Source organism: Patagioenas fasciata, chromosome Z (assembly GCF_037038585.1).
Source record: "Patagioenas fasciata isolate bPatFas1 chromosome Z, bPatFas1.hap1, whole genome shotgun sequence".
Classification (NCBI taxonomy): domain Eukaryota; kingdom Metazoa; phylum Chordata; class Aves; order Columbiformes; family Columbidae; genus Patagioenas; species Patagioenas fasciata.
Window position 1 is genome coordinate 33,628,549 of NC_092560.1, and position 21,509 is coordinate 33,650,057.

Below are 21,509 nucleotides of genomic sequence, written 5' to 3' on the forward strand. Positions count from 1 at the left end.
ACTATTGCATCTGGACAGGTACAACTCCAGGTCCCAGTATAAGTTGGGGAATGTCCTATTAGAGAGGTTAGAAGGGGTGTGCTTAGTAGGTTGAGAGAGGTTCTACTTTCCCTTTACTCTGCCCTGGTGAGACCGCATCTGGAATTTTGTGTCCAGTTCTGGGCCCCTCAGTTCAACAAAGACAGGGAACTGCTGGAGAAAGTCCAACGCAGGGCAGCAAAGATGATTAAGAGAGTGGAACATCTCCTGTATGAAGAAAGGGGTGACCTCATTAATGTTTATAAACATGTAAAGGGTGAGTGCCATGAGGATGGAGCCAGCTCAGTGACAACAAATAGTAAGACAAGGGGTAATGGGTACAAACTGGAACATAAGAAGTTCCACTTTAATTTGAGAAGAAACATCTCAGTGAGGGTAACGGAACACTGGAACAGGCTGCCCAGGAGGGTTGCGGAGTCTCCTTCTCTGGAGATATTCAAAACCCTCCTGGACACATTCTTGTGTAGTCTCATCTAGGTGTTCCTGTTCCTGCAGGGGGATTGGACTGGATGACCTTTTGAGGTCCCTTCCAATCCCTAACATTCTGTGATTCTGTGTAATTCTGTGATTCTGTGAAATGAATTCAGTTCAAATTAACTACACTACTTAAAGTTGCTAATTTATATTCCATTTTCAAAAACTCTTGTCAAGTGAATGCAGCTTTATTTTTAAATACAGTTTTTTGTCTTTTTCACATGTTTATAATGTACTTCTTGCTTGTGAAGAATTCATTTACCAAACGTACAGCGAACAAATATGACATTCTCCCTAAAAAGGAATCCTAGGTTGACTATTTTACTTCATCATGTTACTGAATTAATCAATTAATCAATAATTAATCAATATTAAACCTAAATAATTAATATGAAGTTTAACAGTTTCATTAAAAACTTAAATAATAGAACCAAACCAGCTAGCTAGATAAATTCTTTTTAGATACTGATACCAGCAGGGTTTTTTGATTAGGAACATACTCTTCTTATTACTTATCAAGACAAGAGCATAAACAATGTTTATCACAGCTCTCCAAAATGTCTTTCACTATTCTGCAGCACTAGCTCCTAAAAAGCAAAATCTACTCTGTCCAAATTTGAAAAATAAACAAAATGAAACCTTTCCCCTACCACCATGCATGAATGAAGATTGCTAAAGGACTGCAGATGTTAATCAAAATTCTTACAACGTTTCACACACATTTTGTCTTCACCATCTGTGCATTACCACTAGAAATAAATTGAAAAAGTTATGCGAGATAAAGCTTGGGTGTCCTATAACATTATCAGGATAGAAAGGATGATCCCATACACCCAGGGTGCCATAACATTTTCCTTTTTTATATTTACCAACTACTCTCAGCTCAACTCTAATAGTCTCTAGGCTTGAACATCAGTCTCCACCGTTTTCTTTACTATTATAAACAAGGAAAATAAAAAAGGGTGGATTTGCTTTGTGAACACTTTTTTTTTTTTTCCCTTTTCTTCACAATCACACTCTATCTTTCTCAAATTAATTCAATCTAAATCGTACGTATACTGTGAGAATACCTTATGCTTCTGAGAAACCAGAAATTCTGGAAGCCTCCTCACATATCAAGAGTTCTAGTGATCCTGAATAGAAGTTTTAGTTGCAATATCTTTATTTGAAAAACAATTTTATTTTTGTTGATCTTTAAGTTAGTTAATTGTATGATTTGGCTTTTTTTTTTTTTTTTTTAAAGATATCCTTAGCCCTGACCAATTTTATTAAAATATGTAAACTGCCCTCTGGCCCTTCCCAGTTTTGGAGATAGCAGACATGAAAAGGTTCATAGGGTTCAGAAAAGTTAGGTAAATTGCATCTTAGATATTACTTTAAGCGAAGCCTTTTGGGGAAAATAAAATTGTTCATAATCTAACAGATTTAAAATAAGCTTTTTTAAAAATCCCATTCACATCAAGCCCTTAAAAATGCATTATCCCCGTTACGGAGAGAATGAGAAGTCCCATCTTTGAGAGACGTAACTGTGCCATCAATTTTATGCATGCCAATCAGGAAGGGAGTGCTCAAAAAGCCTCAACATATTTAACAATGTTAGACGACTCCGGAAGATGGTTTGCGAATCACAGTATCTAGGGTGCTTGTTGTTAGGATCTACATCTCATGACGTTTTAATGAACAATGTGCATTTAGTTCACGGTTATTTTTCTCCTACAATTTCATACACTTTACATTTAAAACTATCTTTCTGTATGTCATAAGAAAAAGCTGTTTTATTTTGTTTTCTGGTTTTAGACTACTGTTTTTTAGAGGATAGAATGAGAAAGATAGTGTTGTAATGAAGGGAGAAAAGGATAAACTAAAGAAACTTCTAATTTTCCTTTTTTTAGTGCCAGGGGATAGCTTAACCTGAACTCTGTTTTATACAGCTTAGCTGTCACAATCTGACATTTCAGGAACAAGACACAGGAAGTATCTGCAGAGATTAATCAGTCTCTTTTCCATGTGCTAAATAGGAAGAACTGCATGAGATTTCTTTTTTGGCATCACAGAGTGTTTGTTTCATAGTCATGACACAAGAAGATTTTGTCTGCAGACAGAAAAAAAAAAAATTAACCGTAGAACAGATGTAAGAACACTGAGGAATGTAATAGAGGTAGCAGAGTAAGGAAGGAGAAGAACTAAACATAAACAATACAGAGGATCTCTTTTAGTGTTTCAAATAACTCCTTAAGTTACTACCCTTAGTCTTTCTATTCCATAATTACTAAAAGGCAAAAATGGAAGGATTTCTTCTAGATGCATAAAATGTGACAGTTCTTGTCCTAAAAAGTTTACAGAGAAAAGCAGGCCAGTGTAAAAAAAACCAAAACAAACAACTCATAATAACCTGGTTTATCATATGAACACCTATGACCAACATTGCCCAACCTCATTGAGACTGTAACTAAAGGGCAAATGTTAGTTCTGAGGATAATGGTCTAAGTTATTCAGAGCAGGTATTTTACTGGAAAATAACAGAGCAGCAACTTGAAAGTAGTGAAAACGGTTGTCCTGTAGGTATTACTTTACTAAGATAGTAAAGACTTATTTTGGATGTAGCAGACATGCAGTTTTCCAGTATCACTTTATGGAATACTGAGATCAGCTTTATATATTCTTGCAGTTTTAGTTTTAGTTCTGTAATTTACAACTGATAAGACTGAAGGAAGAAATTACTTCATTTGCACTTGAATACAGAACACAGTCCACACACTTGGTTGGAAATGGAGAGTTGTTTACTCTTACAATATAAGACCCAGTGAGTTCTCTCTGAAGGGATGAATGAAAAATTGGAAATCTGGAAGGTGTGAATTAAGTTAAAATAGATATCACTGGCATTTCTACATTTTTAATTTTATGGTCCCACCTGAAAAAATACATAGTAATTCAGAAACAGCCAGGCATAATTACTGTAACAATAACTACATGTCCTGCATGTTTCTGATAAACAGAGGAAAAGACTAGAGAGAAATAGTCCATCTTTCAAATTATTAAATGTATTTTACAACTATAAGACTATAATCACATGGTTTGTCTTCAACAACAACCACTGAATTGAACTCCTAAAACCATATGGTAATTCTAGATGTTCAAAAGAAAAAAATGATAAACAGTCTGCAACTCATTTGGAATGAAAGCATTCACAAATAGGAAAAACTCTAAGCATTTCAAGAACTCACAACATCATCAATATTAAGAAAATTTTAACCAGCTTAAAATTTTTCTATATTTTTAACACAATCACATTCATTATGTACTGCATTACTGTGGATAATGGAAGAAGTAAATATTCCTTTTAAATTCAGTCTAATCTTAGAATGATTTTTTCCCTGATCCACCTATAGGATTGACCCTGTACCAATTAACTAAAATACAGAAAAATACATAATCTTCCTCAAAAGTTGTTACTGACAACACACGTTTTCAGTGTTTAATTACTTATTATTTTTAACCTTTTTATCCTTTAGACTTGTAGATTTTTCCATTGGCAACATGGCAATAAGAATATAAAAAAAGACAGGCATAAGATATTTTGCAAGGTGTGATAGATAAAATGACTGTAGTGAATACAGATAATTAAAATCTATAAATTTTAAATTTGTTCAAAAGAGCTCTTCAGTGTGGAAATGTTTGAACAGGGCTTTCTGTAAGGATTTCAATGTTGTCAAATGCATGAGGTACAGGACTGGGAGAAAGCAAAGGAGATTCATTTTCAGTGAAGCTTAGAGGCAAGAAAGAAGGCATTCTCATCAAGTACCACAGAGATTTCAAATGGGAGACCCAGATGAGCTTTCAGCTGGGAATGATAAAGTCATCTGTTCAGCCTCCATTTGTAACTTTTAGTAGTCCTTGTACTTAAAACAGTGAAGAGTAAGTTAAATCTTGGCAATATTTCTCCTTTACAGCAGTAGTATTAGGTTGTTCCAGAAATTGTAAGTCATGAAACCATTCTTCAGGCAGATGTCACTGAGGAATTCTGTGTTCCTAACTTCTCACACCTTTCTCCTGGCATGAGCAGTCTGTTTTCTGGGATGGGGCAGTTTACCTAATTTCTAAGGTGACCCTATCTTCTGCAGCCAGGTTGAAATTTCCAATATCCTTATGTCATGACCTTGGATAATAACAAATGGAAGTAGAAGAGAGATATACAGACACCATGTAGAAGAGAGCAGCTGTGTAGAGCACTACTTAAGCGTAGAAGTTGAAAAAAAAATCCTACTAAAAGCAACAGACGAAAGTACCTAAAATAAGCAATTAAAAAGGTTGCTTAAAAAAAAATCTGTTTCCCTCATGGGAGAAAGATGTGGAGAACAAAAAAAGCAGTAAACAACTTGCTAAGAGGAATATTTTCCTAAAATGTCCAGGGATTAAGAACTGTTACAGAAAGACAACCGGAAGATTTACATTATCCACCACATCAATACAACCGCAACACTTATGTATTCTTCCAGATGTTTATGTCAGTTATTAGTTATTTATTAATGAAAAAAATAGTCAAAAGTACTCCTTAAATATATAACAACTTTGAAGCATCCTTCAGTTGTGTATTTGTGGGTCTGCCTCTTTGTACTCTTATTGCCTCAAGTTGAAGACAGTATATATTTAAAATTACAAACATTTTTCACATTTCTTCCTTCAAGTAGAAAGTATACAATGTTAAGACGCAGAGTTCGCAGTAAATCAATTATTAGATTATGCCCACATCATTCATTCCAACACAGAGGAAACTGGAAAACAAGCATCACATATTGTTAGATGATGAAGAAATAGTGAAGTCTGCACATAAACTTATTGAATCAGTTTTTTATCAAGATTAAATATAAGCTTAGAAATATCTTCTTTCAACTGTAATTTATATAGAGAAAGACAGTGATGAATAGTCATTTCATTTAGCTGATTCAGCAAAACACTTACCGTATGTGCATCCATACACTTCAACGCGCATTCCAATTCTGCCATTTGGATTCCAGTCCAAAGGCACAAAACGGAGAAATCTTGCTTTAATGGAATGCTGAAGCTTATAGTATACGACACTGTCTGCATTTGTGTTTCCAGAAAAGGCCTAGAAGAAAATTAAAAAGAGATAAGCCACATCCATGCTGAATACACAAATATATGGAGGTATTGCTGAACTTTTCATTTTACACTCTCATCTGGAAAACAGTCAAGCGCAGGGAGACAATGCAGTCGTCAGTGACTTTCACAGGAAGAATTTTTCAATCAATCTTGATTATTCTGGATCAAGTGTTAACTCATCTATGCACTCAGTATTGACACCACGCTTACTGAAAAACCTCACACCTTCTAAAATTTCAGTGAATGAAGCATTTCAAAACCAAACAATCTTTTCACAAAATGTATAGAACATCCTGGATTTTCAGTGTATTGCACTGTCACGGAGGCACCCCGAGGTTAGTTTATGGAACAACAGGGTCCAAAACAACTTTTATTAAACCGGTGAGAAACAGGGTTTTAGTACTCCAAAAGTGACTTAAATACAGGTTTGGATATCAGTTCAGGAAAATTATTAAGGGGTAGTAACTAATACAACAGGAGGTCCACAGAGAGCATGCACATGGCTTCACCAAAACAATGCTGGAGCCATCTCTGAGTCCAGGAAGAGTACACACTTGACTGTACATGGTGCGGGATTATTTTAAAGAGATACACGTACTCGTAGTGAGTACGGGAGGTGTACACTCGCGATTGTGCGAGGGTAAGTTTATAATACACTCACAATCCTGCGAGGGTTAATACATGTGCAAATGTGCACGGAATATTACACGTGCTTATGCGGAAGCACGGGAGGAAAATATACTCGTGATTGTGTGAGGAAATAATTTATACACATGCTCATATTGAGCACGGAAAGTTACACGTGCAAATGTGCACAGAAAGTACATGTGCTTGTATTAAGCACGCAAAGTACACATGCAAATGTGCACGGAAAGTTACACGTGCTTATGTGGAAGCACGGGAGGAAAATACACCCGCGATTACGCAAGGATTAATTTTACACGTGGTCATATTGAGCACGGAAAGTTACACGTGCATATGTGCACGGAAAGTATAAATATACTCGCAATCCTGCGAGGAGAAGTTTTACCCACACCCGTGGCGGCAAGGCAAGCGGAGTCTCCATCCCGGGGAGGGGGGCTCTCAGCGGCAGCATCTTGCTCGTGCTCCGAGAGACCCACGACAATGGGTGGAGTCTCGATGAGAATTCCATTTTTTACAGGCTGATCAGATCTGACTGTAGGCATTCCAGAAGCTTCTCTGCACCCCCACACTGGCTGTGGGGTGCCCCTGAAGCCTCCAAACATCCCCCACACTGGCCGCAGGTGCCCAGCGGTTCCCTGGCACCTCAGCACTCCCTTCTCCTAACAGCCCCGGCCAGGGTGCTCTGTGGCCAAACAAAAGAAGCTGTTAGCCTCAAACAGCAGAGAGAGAGGGAGATGTGCCTACTCCTTCCATACTGAATGAGGGAGGGGGAGAGATTGGGGTTTGTATCCTGCCACATGTACCATCTAATACTTTTTCATGAGAGTGACCTCTGTGATTTCCTCTTCCTGAAATGTTAGAGAAATTTCATTGTAAACCTGTGTTCTAAATGTGTAGTGTGCTGAATCCAAAAGGTTCTTATACTGACAGACCATGATGTTGAAAGACTATGATCTCCAACTCAAAAATCCAGAGTATTATAAAACAATTTTAATTAAGTGTTCTGTTGAAAAAGAAAAATCTAAATTTCAACTTTTTTTTTTCCCCAGGTGACAGAAAATAAAGTATTATCATAGATTATGTTTTGTTTTGTGTTTTTAACTGAAGATTACTTTTCCTTTTTGTTACATAAAGAAAAAATGAAGAAATATAAAGAAATGTAAAGAAGAACATAGAATATCTAAGGAGTTGTAATTATGAACCTTAGCATCATAAAGATTGGAGAATATATTCTGACTTTGTTGATTACATCTTCAGGTGATGTGTGAGTTTTTTTCTCGTTGCCTGTTTGTGATATGTGAAGCAGAAATAATTTGTTCAAACATTTTAGATATAAATATCTGATAAAATAGAAATAAATGGCTCTTTGAAATATTTAGAAGAGTAGAATTTAAAAGATTACGGGTTCCTGGCTATATGGACAGTAACTATAAGCCACAAATGTTTGCAACTTTAGAAGTATGTAAAAACCAAGGTCTTTAGATATGCTGTTTATCCTTCCATAAGTTTTGAAGCAGAGGTGAGCTTCATTGCATTCATTATTTACCCTCCCATATGTGAATCTTTGCGCCTCCCATCCCCTGTACTGGTAAAATTTTAATAGGTTCTAATCCCTGAAAATTCAATAGGAAAAAAAAAAAATAGGAAAGGAAAGGAGAAGAAGAGGAAAAGGAAAACATATACTAAATAGGATCATTGCAACTAACCTATTAAGCTAGTAATACAAAATCAGAGTTAGTGACTCTAATTGTCCACACCACTTTCAGTTGCCTGCTTTATTATTTCACTGTCACAGAGGGTGAAGGTAGAAACATTCTAAAACAAACAATGGACAATAGCTACTGTTTGGGGGATGAGACAATTCTGAACCACTTGTACCTTCAAATCCTTATTTGCAGTCTATAATAAATATAGTTGCCAATGAAAGTGCCAATTATTTTGTTGACTGAAGACAATCCCAGAACTCAGAAATTTAAGTACTGTGAGCAAATGAAGTGTTGGACTAAGATTTAATTTTTTTCTAAAATCACTTTCAGAGGGCAGTTGCCTCATGTATATTAGTTCTTAAGTTTTGAGTACAGACTATATATTGCTTGATTTTTTGCTTCAGGATATATTTAGGCTATGTGTTCTTAATTTAAAATTAGGTTTTTGACTTCAGTAACAACCTAAAAGTAATTCAAACTACTCCTTAAAGTATTCAGAATGGTCAGTTTAGAAATCGATATTTAGAAATCAAATGGGTCTTTACTGTTTGATATTAAAAACTGTAAAGGTTAAAATACATAGTTTGGGATTTTTCACTTTTAATCCTTTTCACAAGGGAGAAAGAGAAGAGGCAATTAGACAGATTTTCCTCCAGACTACAAATACTAAAGGCATACCCAAAGCCTACAAAAGTAGTTTGTAGGCTTTTTAGAGGAGAAACATATTTAATATGACAGATACACTCCTGTCTTTACTGCAGAATTCAATTACTGTCTCATGGTCCAATCCAGCAATTGTTTAAACACAAAGTAATTATAACCATAAAATGAGCTTCCTTCCTCCCACCCCTGTCTTCTTGACACTGTTCAGATCACTTCCTTCTTGTGCCAAATCACTAGAAGGAAACATGTCATTATTCTAGACTATGCAGAGTCCTCACAGACTACACGGGCATCTGACACTGTGTCTCAGATGTCAAAGACTCAACGTTGACCCACAGTTAATATGGATGTTATACATAATAAGCACTATTTGCATGAATATTAGTAGGGTTATAAAGCTAGCCCATTCCATATAACTGCCTACTGAATCTTAGTTGATGCTTTTGCAGATACTATATTATACTGCTTTTTAATAACATGAAGATGAGTGATCTTCCTCAAATAATGCAGTTTTTGAAACATGGGAACACTATAATTGCAGTTTAGCTTCAAATGGTAGCAGTAGTACAGATGTATAAGTAGGTAGCTCTTCACAACCTATTTTTCTCCACTAAAGAAAAGTGCCATGGGCTGTAGTAAAGCCAGAAATGAGGGTTTGTTTACTCTCAAATTTGTTTTAACCCTCCTACTCAATTTCTAACCCCATAATTTCTTTACATCATGCTATTTTAACACTGCTTGAAAGATAGCATTATTCAGTTCATTGTGGCAGGAGAAGTCACACATGTGCTCTGGACTGTTTCAGTAGAGTTAAATCCTTTGTGTAAAAGGCCATCACCAAGCTCAGAATGATAATGAAGACAAGCTTACATCAACGTAAGGTAAAAAAGAAGTTCTTCGTTTCCCTCTCCATCATCTATCCAGAAAGCAAATGTGATTTTAAAGCAGGGGTAACAGCAACATCATGTCCAAAACTTCCTCTGCAAGTTAAAAAGTCCAGCATAGGTAAAGCTGTATATGAGACACGTACTGTGTACACTGAGCCATACTTTAGATCTCCTGGAACAGATGACACTTACTTATGAAGGCAAATAGTATATTATACTGTATATATACTGTAAAACAGACTATAGGACTAAATAATATGCACAATGTTTTTATATATATTGTGTACCTATTGTAATAATTAGCATTATATTTATTACAAATATTATTTCATGTTAAATACAAATATTACCATGTTAAAGAAGTATACTTAGATGGAAATTCTCATTTCATATTTAGTGACAAGAAATGAAACAAGACCTCAACCTGAACATTTTTGTCAGAAGAGGAAGTTTAGCAGTGAGGTACTAGTGTACCTCAAGAAGGGTCTGAGCTTTATGGTGTGTTTTATGCATTCTACCACTAAAACAAGCAAAAGCAGTTGACAAAATCAGTGTGAAGTAACTAAAAGCTGTTCTTACAAAATATTTGTCTTTGTTGCATGATGCTGATCATGCTTTGGAAAGACTATCAACTCAAACTGTCAAGTCAGGTCTTTCTGCTTATGGCACACATCAAAACTGCAGTTGGTATTAGTGCCAGTGGTCATCAGGAATGGAATAGATATCCCAGCAGACTACTGGTGATTTATTCACTTTATATAATCATTAAAATGAATACTGCTTCAGGATTAACCCAATTGGAACTCTTCTGGGAACTAAGGGAGCTCAAAATAAATTATTGTCTCCCATAACTTTTAAGTTATATTCAAGTTCATATAGTAGTTCAACTATTTATGTTTAGGTAACAAAAAAAGTGTCTATTCAATTTAACTTAACACACAGTATAATTAACGTAACGTCAGTTAGATATTCACTGCACAATAATCCAAATACTTGGACTTTTCCTTCTCATTCCATTACCACTGTGAGAAGTTACTGTTAGTCTTTTGAAGCCAGTCCTGAAAGTCAAAAGATGTTTGGTTAAAGTGAAAAAAATTAGCATGGAAAGTACTTTACTCTGAGCAGGAAACACTGTACCAGATGACAGCCTCTTTACTTGATCTCCAGATTGCAATTGTGGTCTGGAGAAAATGGTTGCATAAATAAAATGATCAAAGTTTGTTAGGGCTTTAGTGGTTATAATTAATGATTTATGCAAAAATTGACATATTTGTTGGCTAGAAAATATCGGCAGTGTTATCTTAGTGAGGAGCTCTGTACCATAAGTTACTCACTGTATTTTTCAGCAGGACTCGTCTACGTATTTTTTGAAGATATATTTGAATTGTACTAGAATAATCTTAACTTGACAAAAAATGGTCGTTATACATATTCATAAATGTATTGATCATAACCTCTTTTGTAAATACAGATTACATACATTAATGAGAACATGATTAATATAGAGCAGATAGAAAAAAAAATGTCTAGAAAACAGTCATAAATTCTTCTGTCAGTCAATGTCCATTGCTTATAACAGCTTCCGTTATTTCTACAGGAGCACAGTTGATCTGAAAAGTTCTGATACATTTACATCATCTGCAGGTTGTGCACATTATCTGAGCAATAATATGGACAAGAGAAAAATATTGATATTGGACCAGCTAGAGCAATAATATTATTTCCAAGCAGAACAGTGGAGTGATCTTAAAATCACTGCCATGTTGCAACCATGACTAATTAGTATCAGATATATTGATGTTATGCACACTATATTATGTTTGCCCTTTCATTCAGAAGTTCCCTCAGTCTATCATCTTCCTTAGATACACCGGAATTTGAGCTTGTTTGCTTTTTCATTTGTCTGTTAGGTGTGGAGGGTTTTTTTCTTCTTTTTTTGTTTGCAGAATTCTGATTTCACAATTGAAAATTATAAAGTTGAGCGATATGATTAACAAAGTACAATTTCATTTGAACACAATGCTATTTGAAAAAAGACAAACAAACAATAATTTAACAAAAATCCTCTGAAAGATTTAAAAGACTACTTTATCTATAATAATATTTTTCACTTCTTATTTTTGCAGTCCATTAAGAATGTTTTAAGGAATACCATTCAACACTAAATTTTAAATACTTCTTAGTTCATTGTGTTGTAGAATTTGCCCTTAATGTATAATTTATTCTACTTCTAGATCAAGAGTTCAGAATTGGAACCTTATACCTTTCCATACTGAAAATACTACTGTTTTTTCTTGCAGAAAAACATTTCACTTACCAAGAGAAATACAAAGGTCTTATTTAATTATATAGTCATCTCTAAGTGCTATTAAAATTATGGATGGTTAAAAAATGGACTATTGCACGTTCTTCACAATGTTTCAAAACACTATTTGTTTTCAAACTGCATTACTAATATTTTCATACATTATGAACTAGAAACATAGAAAATGAATTTATTTAATTAAATATTACATTATACATAGTTATCTTATACAGCTTGCCTTCATAAGAAGTTGCTAAACTGTGTCTCTGCTCATTACGGAATACCTCAAAATGAATTATTCTATGCATTCTCAGGAAACAGAAGTTATCTTTTGAAGAAATAAAACTCTAGGTATCATACATAGCTATATATTTCAAATTATCCAGTATCCAGAACAATCCTCTGAAACATTCCCAAACAAGGTATCAGTTCCCACCTGTAATATCTGTTACCATTTATGGCACCACACTAGGAGAAATTCTTTACTGCATTTAAGTAGTTCATGGACCAGTATGACTGTGACCTAATCCTCTTTGCTATCTACTGTTATTTCTTAGATTTTAAACTCAATCTCCTTCTGTTATTGTTTATAGTACCTAGCTCATAGCCATGTCTTGTTACATTGTCCTGTCATTTGCCTGCTCACGCTTAATATATTTGGGGTCTTTTTTTTTTTTTTTAATAATGACAAATTGTAACACCATAGAAGTGTTATGGATGGTTTCCAGCTTTTAAACATAAAAAAACTGCAAAAATTTACAGCATAGAAGACAACAGGTAGTGAGAGATGCAAGAAATACATCATACAATTAAAATGGTAAGCAAGAAAATTTATATGACTAGTGGGATTCTTCTACAACGTAGAGCAAGTATACTCATATTCTCTACAAATTTATAAAAATAACTTGTTCCTTTTGCAGTTCCCTCTTTTGAGCATTGTTTAAAATGAATTTCTTCCCAAAGATTTGCAAACTAAATCTATCCTCCACCTAAAAGTACTAAAACACAGCTAAGCACAAAAACCAAAATAAGCCAAGTCTTTAAACTTCAAACAAAATAATGTAATCAGCAAGCTATGATATACCTTCAACAAATAACTAGATTTCATTTTATGCCATAGGACTTTTCATTCTACTTCTGTACTTTGTTTGCTGATAATATCCTCCTAAAAATATCAATTGGGCACTTACGTAAGTAGTGAAACCATGTTTCACTTACAATGTTAACTATAAAGAAGACACATTATCTTGAAGCAGCCTGAATGAAAAGTGTTTGAAACAAACACTTTAGAGAACAGAAAGAAGTAAAGAAACAGCAACTACTAAAATTAATGAGGCTTCAATAAATATCAAAACACTTGAAAAAAAGTAGTTGTCAGTATACCCAAGTCTGAGATAGGACAATTTAGGTAAAAAAAAGTGAAATGTCCAGCCCACTGTAAAATAACAGGTCAAACATCTGCATAAAGCTTTATCTCTTACCTCCTAGACTTGAATCACTGCAATTTCTTCTTTGGCAGTGGCAATGTGGAAGCAGGATGACTATTGTCTCTGTAATTTTTACTGAAGTTTACCACAAGATTCAATAAAAGTAGAAGGTGAAATTCAGAAACCACTTTTTAGTCAAAAATAGCTCTGTAGACTCTTTGTGCTAGGTTTTCTCTCAGCAATCTCATTTCTTTGCTCTGTAAACCAGGTTTAGTAACGCTAATTATAAGGAACACATTAATATTATAATATTCAAATAATTTTGAACATGTTATTCCACTGTAGTAAAATGACCCAGGAATCAAATGGACAGGCTGCATATTGTTGTTAGTGCCATCCTTCTTATATAAAATTTCTTAACTATGACTTTTTGACAGACTTTCTTCATGCCATCGCTTTTACTGACAGTGATGCACCAAATCTCTAAACAGAACTGAATGTCTAAATAGAATATATAAAAGAACTATGAGGTTGCTAGACATTTTTCTAATACTTGTGGCTATAAAAGTCACTAGTTACTCTGACCAAATGCAAAATAAACACTTAGCTATTGTACACTAGTGTAGTAAAAGCACTCAACTGGTGACTTTAATTCTGCTGTATTTGAAAACTGGCTCAACAGTCGGACCCAAAGGGTAATGACCAGTGGCACAAAATCTATGTAGAGCCCATGAACAAGTGGTGGACACCAGGGGTCAATATGAATCCAATTCTGTTTAACATCTTAATTAATAATCTGGATGATGGGACAGCGTAGTCCCTCTCCATGTTACCTGGCATCATCAAAACTTGGAGAGGCACGTGATACACCAGAGTGTTGTGCTGCCATCCTCAACAGTCTGTAGAAAGGAGCCAACAGGAATCTCATGACATTCAGTACAGGGAAGCACAAAGTCACCAACTTAAATATGAGCCAGCAAAGCATCATTATTGCAAAGAAGTTTATTGGTATCCTCTGCTGAATTACAAAAAGTATTGTCAACAGGTGGTGGGAGGGGATCCTCCCCATTTTTTCAGCAGTGAAGCCACACCTGAATCGCTGTGTCCAGTTATGGGCTTCCCAGTAGAAGAGAGAACTGGATGATATACTGGACAGAGTCCAGGAGAAGTCCAAAAGAGTGATGAAGGGTCTGGATCTACACCCATATATACATTCCTTTGAATAGACCCTGAATATTAAGTTAATGTTTGCACATGTGAAGTATTCCCTTTTCAGTATTCCATTCTCCATTCTCTTCCCTGTGCCCAAATGTTTGCTTTGCTTCTGTAAAAATGTTGGGCCTATCTTTCTTCTTCAGACCTTTTATTTAAATCTTGATCTTAAAGCTAAAAAATTTGTATTTTCTGGTGGTTGTCATTGGTGAAGGCCCTGCAGTTTTGCAGCACTTTTGTCATCTTTACCAATTTCTCTTCCTGGGAAGCAGTAAACCATGAATCACAGCTCACTTGGAGACCATGCCTGGTGATCATTCATTACATGCTCAAGCTGTTTTGAAAGCCTTCCATCAGTGTCAGTCAGAAACAGGATACTGGGGAAAACTCTACCAAACTCTACCAGTCTATATCTTTCCAGTATGTCTTCACGTTGGCTGAGTGCTTTATTCACTGGAATATATTATCATGTTTCTTTCTCTTTGTGCCTTTCACTGTGTGAGTGGAATATCAGCATACCTTTACAGAAGAGAACAGCTAGAGAAGTAGGAGATTAAGGCAGGATGAGGTCGCATTTACCAGTTAATTTTTTAAAAGTGACAACTGACATTTGTGAACGGACGCAGGACTAGAGAGTCTTTCTCTCTTTCTGTTTTGTTGTTCGCATTTTTTTTTTTTTTCAGCAGTAGAAGTTGAATAGTCTATTTATTCAACGACACTGCAGAGGTGTGTGGGTATGGTATCCATCTAGGACTCCTGAATAGCTATTACTAGTCAGTAGAGGTCTACTACCAGTTAGCCACACTCCTTTGGAAATGTGGTTAATGTGGTGGGGCTTTTTTTTGTGTTCAGCAAATCTGAACTAAAAAGGTACTTCGTTGTCTAAGTGTCACCGTCTAGGGACTAATGTATACGTTGAAAATATCTTAATGTGGATCACCAGAGACAACTACTACTTTGATTTCTTTAATTTACCTTATTTCATGTTTCATTCACCCATATGTGGCAATAAATTGTATGTGAAGTAACTTGTCGCCATTGGAGGGAGCCCTTGCATTAACACAACTGGACACAACATTGATGTTTGCTAATCCTTCCTTTGAAAATTATCATAACAACTATTCTTTAATAATTCCCAATACATAATTTTGAAGCTACTATGCTTTATTTATCAATACCTACACAAATGTACCTCACAAGTATTCCCTGAAAAACTGAATGTGTTTCACAATAGTATTACAGGAATTCTAAACAATCATTACCCTTAACAGCTTTCAAAGATCAGCTAATTCTTTATCTGAAATGAATATACATATGCTTTTAAAAATATGGATCTGTAGTCCATTAATTTGGATTCTTACATTCTAAATGTAACTGTGATGATCTCCAAGGGTAACAACTGATTTTTAATGAAGGTGTTATGACAATTTGTTTGTTTGTTTGTTTTAATAAATCCATTTTAAACAATCTGTAAGAAATGAACACACTGAATTTTGAATCTGGGCTACAGTGTAACTGTCCTTTGTACTCTCACATTAGTTTGAATTTTAATCACTACTGCCCTGGGTAAATAAGTGTTTTTACTAATGGTATTTAATGTTGAGTGTCAAATCAAATACATTTACACATTAAGAAGTAATAAGCTCCATAAATGTTATGAAGTGTTCACAAGGAGCAGTAAACTATTTAAATTGTTTATTCCACATATTTACTTGTTACGAGTTGTAAAATTTGGGGGATTTTATACTTCTCATTATATGAAATTTAGATAGGAATCTGTGACTATACTCCCACAGCACAGAACGTAGCACAGCGCAGACACTACCAGAAAGAAATTATACATAAAGATAATTCAGGTAATTTACAACTAGAACATCTATGATGCAACAGCAGTGTGTCTATTGAAATGTCAAAACGGTACATGGAAATCATGTTTGCTCAAAGCAATATAAAAAAAAACAACCTGTCTTCATATAAGAATATCACATTCCTTTGCATACAATTTCACACTTTGCTCTGAAATGAAATTAAATGACCAGAAAGAAAGGAAGGAAACCTCATTAACATAGAAATGTCAGAGCAAATGCTTTGCAGTTTTTATGTCCTGAGGGTCATAGACAATAAAAGAGTTCAATAAAAAAGCTTTCTACTAAATGTATTTTTGTGGCTTTTCATATACAAAGTCTCACCATCACTAACTTTATATAAATGCCTGTATATGAATTCTTCTGTAAGTCACCATTATGGACTCACAGTAGCGTATAACACACCAAGTTAACATAATGATAATCAGTTTTTTTATCTTGCTACAACTTCCATATTAGCCAAATATTTCACCCCTCTCACTAAAAGTTTCTCTGGTAAATTACAACCTTTATTTTTAAATACTGCTTACCATTCTGGTAATTAAGAAAACCTTTCAAAAGAAAGCAGCTTCCATGTTGTTTGCATTACTCTGTTGAAGATACTGTTAAATGAAACCCCAGAGAAACCCATTGTAGAGATTGAACTTTTCAGACAGACTATAAACTACAAGGCCTAAAGACCTTTCTGTATACTAACTCTGCATTCAATTTTAGCATAAACGTTCAGTAAATGAATATTAAGTTTGCATTCAAAAATACTTATCAGTGACTAGGATAAATTAAACCTAATGTGTAAAATATTTACTGTTGAGAACATCTGAAGTACAAAATCAGAGGTTCAGTTTACCAGAAATGTCAGCATTCATGGACCCACACTGAAAATGGTTGGGACAACAGGATAATACCCCAAATTCAAGTTTTCTGATGACACTTTCTAACTATCCCTCACCTAGTTAGTTAAACTTCTACCTGACTTCTTTTATTCTGCAGTTACAAACCTGCACTGAAATAGATTAAGAGTAGTCAATAGGCTTTTAGAAAAACATCAGGCAATTCAAAATCAGAGCTATACCTAACTGATACGGGTAATGAAATGATCATACAGATAAAAATAAATGTTAAATTTTATCACTTGTCTAAATTTACCAAATGCAAAGGATTAAGCAGATGAAAACTATAACCTCCCCCAAAATCTGTCTTCAATGTACAAGTTTTTTCAACAGATTTTGTGTTTACAACAGGTTTACTATGTCTTCTATATTGTAGGCATCAAGACCACACCACTTTGGGATGATAAATGTGGCTAGATTGATATATGAGGTGTTTGGTGTTCAGATTAAAAACTCAAGTCCTGGATTCAAATGTTATGTGAGAATTCAGTGATCCATAGTCATTCATTAGTCAAATTAAATGGACTCCTAGCTTTTATGCTTTCAGATTAAAAAAACAAAACAAAACAAAACACATGCATTTTTAGCTACCTTCATTATCTTTACAGCCTCAATGAGAAGTTGCAAATCTGTCAGGTTGAAAACAGTATTATTTTCTTTTTGGAGGATTAAATAAATAAACAAACCAACATACAAAAAACAAAAGCCAATTTAAGTTAGGTATCAGGAGACTATGAAAAATTCATTCTGATTATAAATAAGGAAAGGTTACTGTATGAAATAAAACATTTAATGTTCTATCTTTCTCTGATTTACTTCCTGACATGTTTCATCTTTTTATTTGATCTACTAAAATCAACCTAGTGAACATGACACCTAAAAACATCTGGAGTGTAAGAGACAGAGACATCATGGAACAAAATCATGTACCACTCACAAGTGCAGAACTCATTCATGAGGATACAAAACGAAAATAAAGTTCTGTGTTCAAAATCTGAGACAAGCAGTAGAAGTAGCTCAAAGTGGTGAGCTATTAGCACTAATAAGAAATTCGTTGACACTGAAGGTGGTAACATCATGCCACAGTTTTGTAGTGATTCTATCTGGAGCCCAGATGGAAATGCAAAGCAGTAGAAAAGAGATACAGAAATTTGAATTAAACAAAGCAAGGAAAGATTTTAGAAAAAAAAAGCAGTCTGCACCAGTAAGATGAAATGGTATAAACTTTAGCAAAAGGTCACTTGACCTTCCAGGAACACTTTTGCTGTAGCCTATTTTAGCAGAACAGACTCATTTATTCAGGGAGGTGGGTGAGAAGGAAGAAGAATTTTCTAAGTTTGGGAAAATACCTGAAAGTATCTGGAAGAGCATGATAGTTTTGTCTGGGATAGAGTTCATTTTCTTCATAGAAGCTTGTATGGAGATATGTATTGGATTTGTTTTGAAAACAGTGTGACAATACAGGGTTTTTTTAGTTACCACTGAGCAGTGTTTAAACAGTGTCAAGGTCTTCTTTGCTCCTCCTACTGCCCCACCAGCAAGTAAGCTGTGGGTGTAAAGAAGTTTAGAGGGGACACCTGGGACAGCTAGCCCAAACTGACCAGAGGGTTATCCCACACCATACAATGTCATGCTCAAAAATAAATATGAGAGAAGAAGAAGGGTAGGGGCATACATTTGGAGTGACGACATTTGTCTTCCCAAGTAACATTTATGTGTGATGAAGCTCTGTTTTCTTGGAAATGGCTCTAAACAACTGCCTGCCATTGGGAGCAGTGAATGAATTCCTTGGTTTGTTTTGCTTATATGTGTAGAGTTTGCTTTACCTATTAAACTGTCTTTACCTCAACCCACAAATTTTCTCACTTCTACTCATCTGATTCTTCCCTGCATCCCACTGTGAGGGAGTAAGTAAGTGGCAGTGTAGTGCCTAGTTGGTGGGTGGGGTCAAAGCAGGACAAAGGAACATTCTCAATCCAGGCTTCAGTGAATACTTGAAAGTCTCATATCATCAGTTTTAATTATATCTCTTTCCAGACCTACCACTAGTACACGTAGGATAAAACACAGAACAAAGCACAAACACAATTATTTGTTTATAAGAAACAGAAAATACAAGTAATTTGTGTCTTCTGTTCTTTTTAAGAAAGAAAATCCACAGCATGAGAGACAACTATATTTAATAACTAACATACTTACAGGCATACCACTGCTCCAGTAGTCATCTGACACGTAAGAAATGGAATGCAGAGATCCCATAACTAGGATATCTGCAAAGCCTGTAGTGTAAACACCATTGACCACTTAGGAACGTTTACTAGAGTGATGTTTTGTACCCAGGGAATGTGTCCTAAAAGCCAGAGTAGGACTTTTTAACTAGTGAATAGAATAACACCAAGTTCCTAGCTATTTGTCACATGGAAATTTTGTGCCTGACACAGGATTGAGTATTAGTCTAACCAACAGATTTGGGTACCTTAAGCAACAATATAATGACAGGCACCTTTTCTTTGAAACAAGGAATTGCTTGCTCCCAAAAAACACTGTCATCATTGACTAAATCAAGAATCAAACTAATTATAAAAGGACACTGCTTCTGCTCATCGAATTAACATCTTGGCAATCAGAAGTGTTGTCAAAATAAGTACAGGAAAAGGACATGATGATATAATAGGGAATCAATTGTATATTTTTAGATCTGTCAAAATATGGAAATAATTCTTCAGCTATCAAACTAGATTTCTAATTATCTTCACATAACAAACAGTGACTAACATATTTCTAATACTTTCTAAAGTTAACATGTAATTTCTGTGATATTTAAAATATTAATAAATGCCTTATTTTGTAAATTCATTTTTTTCATCACCATAAGATAAGAAGCAACTGAAAAAAAATATTTCTAAACAATATCACATAGTTTAGTAAATATCTTTAAAATGTGTTGCCCATAAACATTTGGAATATATACACATTGAATAAAAATAACAAGCAAGTAGCACACAATGCAATAATAGATAGATTCACAAAAATGAATTTAGTAGTTATTAAGACATCTATTCATGTAACTCTTAAAATAAGTTACCATTTTCATAATACTTTTTTATATTAAGCTACATAGGATAACTTAAAATGTGGGTTTTCTTAAGATACGCATATGTGAGTATTTATTTATTCTAAAATATTATTAACTGAAACATGTAACTGAAAAATCAAAATTAAAGAACTTTGAATTTTTCAGCTTCTGCTTTCAGTACCTGTGTTTACCTGGTTTGTTATTAAGTCTGCGTGAAGTTCTATGTCTCATTATGTCTGTGTGAAATCTTATCCTACAGGGAATCTTGTCAGAGCAATAATCACAAGGAATACACAAGATTTCTTCAGATCACTGTTATATTTAAAAAGGGCTTATGTGATCATGCTGCTTGCCAGTCTGCATGGTTTTTTTCTCATTAGTTGTTAAAGAGATTTAAACTGGCACCTCTCATAGAAGGAAGTCCATTCTAGAAATTGGAGGTCTACCTACTTATCAACTTTTAGCATGGACAGGACTGTAAACCAGGAGTCTTACACATCTTTCCAAAGAGGTAGTAGACATGGAATGGAAACTGAGGAGAAAACAGTTCTACAACAAGCAATAAAAAAATTCTAGGACCATAATTAGGAGTGGTGATGACTGAAGCTGATAAATTAGCATGAAGCACAAACATACCAATTTCGTTATTCTGCAGTTTGCTATTTACAGACAAAGGTTGTAGAATTTGCTTGCTGAACATCAACCATTTGTGATTATGTGCTGCATCGTTTGTTGTTGGCATGACTGGATATTTTGAAAGCGCTAAACAATAAAAAATAACTTTTATTTTAGACTGAATTCACAAATTTGCATGTGTAATTAAAAGGAAAGAAAAAAAATCCAATAGAAGGAATACAACATGATCTCCACCTGTACACTTTGCTTTCACTTCTATAACCCTTAATAGCTAGTACCTCAAAACAATTACTCCTCGCCAGCATACTAAAGAGATAAATTAATTCTTTCTATCCAACACTTGCTCTTAAGGTCTGAGGTGGCTCTAACAGCTTTTTTCTGTTAAAGATCAAGAGAGAAAATTCTGCAGCAGAAGTCTGTCCCCATCTACACACATCTGTGCATGTACATGTGTGTAACATAACAGATGCTTAAGAGTATCATTAAAAATGGCAATAGTGTAGTTTATTATCAAGATAGTTTTAACAAATGTAAGTATATAGTTGTTAGTCATTTGTAAAAAG

The 21,509-nt window shown here is 34.7% G+C and overlaps 1 protein-coding gene across 2 annotated transcripts in view; it reads right to left on the bottom strand.

Moving 5' to 3' along the window:
* Positions 1-21,509, bottom strand: part of CNTNAP4 (contactin associated protein family member 4) — a 246,424-nt gene that overhangs the window by 94,177 nt on the left and 130,738 nt on the right. For both annotated transcript variants that reach the window (XM_065860464.2, XM_071801956.1), the window contains exon 4: positions 5,473-5,620. In XM_065860464.2, coding sequence (XP_065716536.2) covers positions 5,473-5,620 — 148 coding nt within the window. The remainder of the gene's footprint in view (positions 1-5,472; positions 5,621-21,509) is intronic.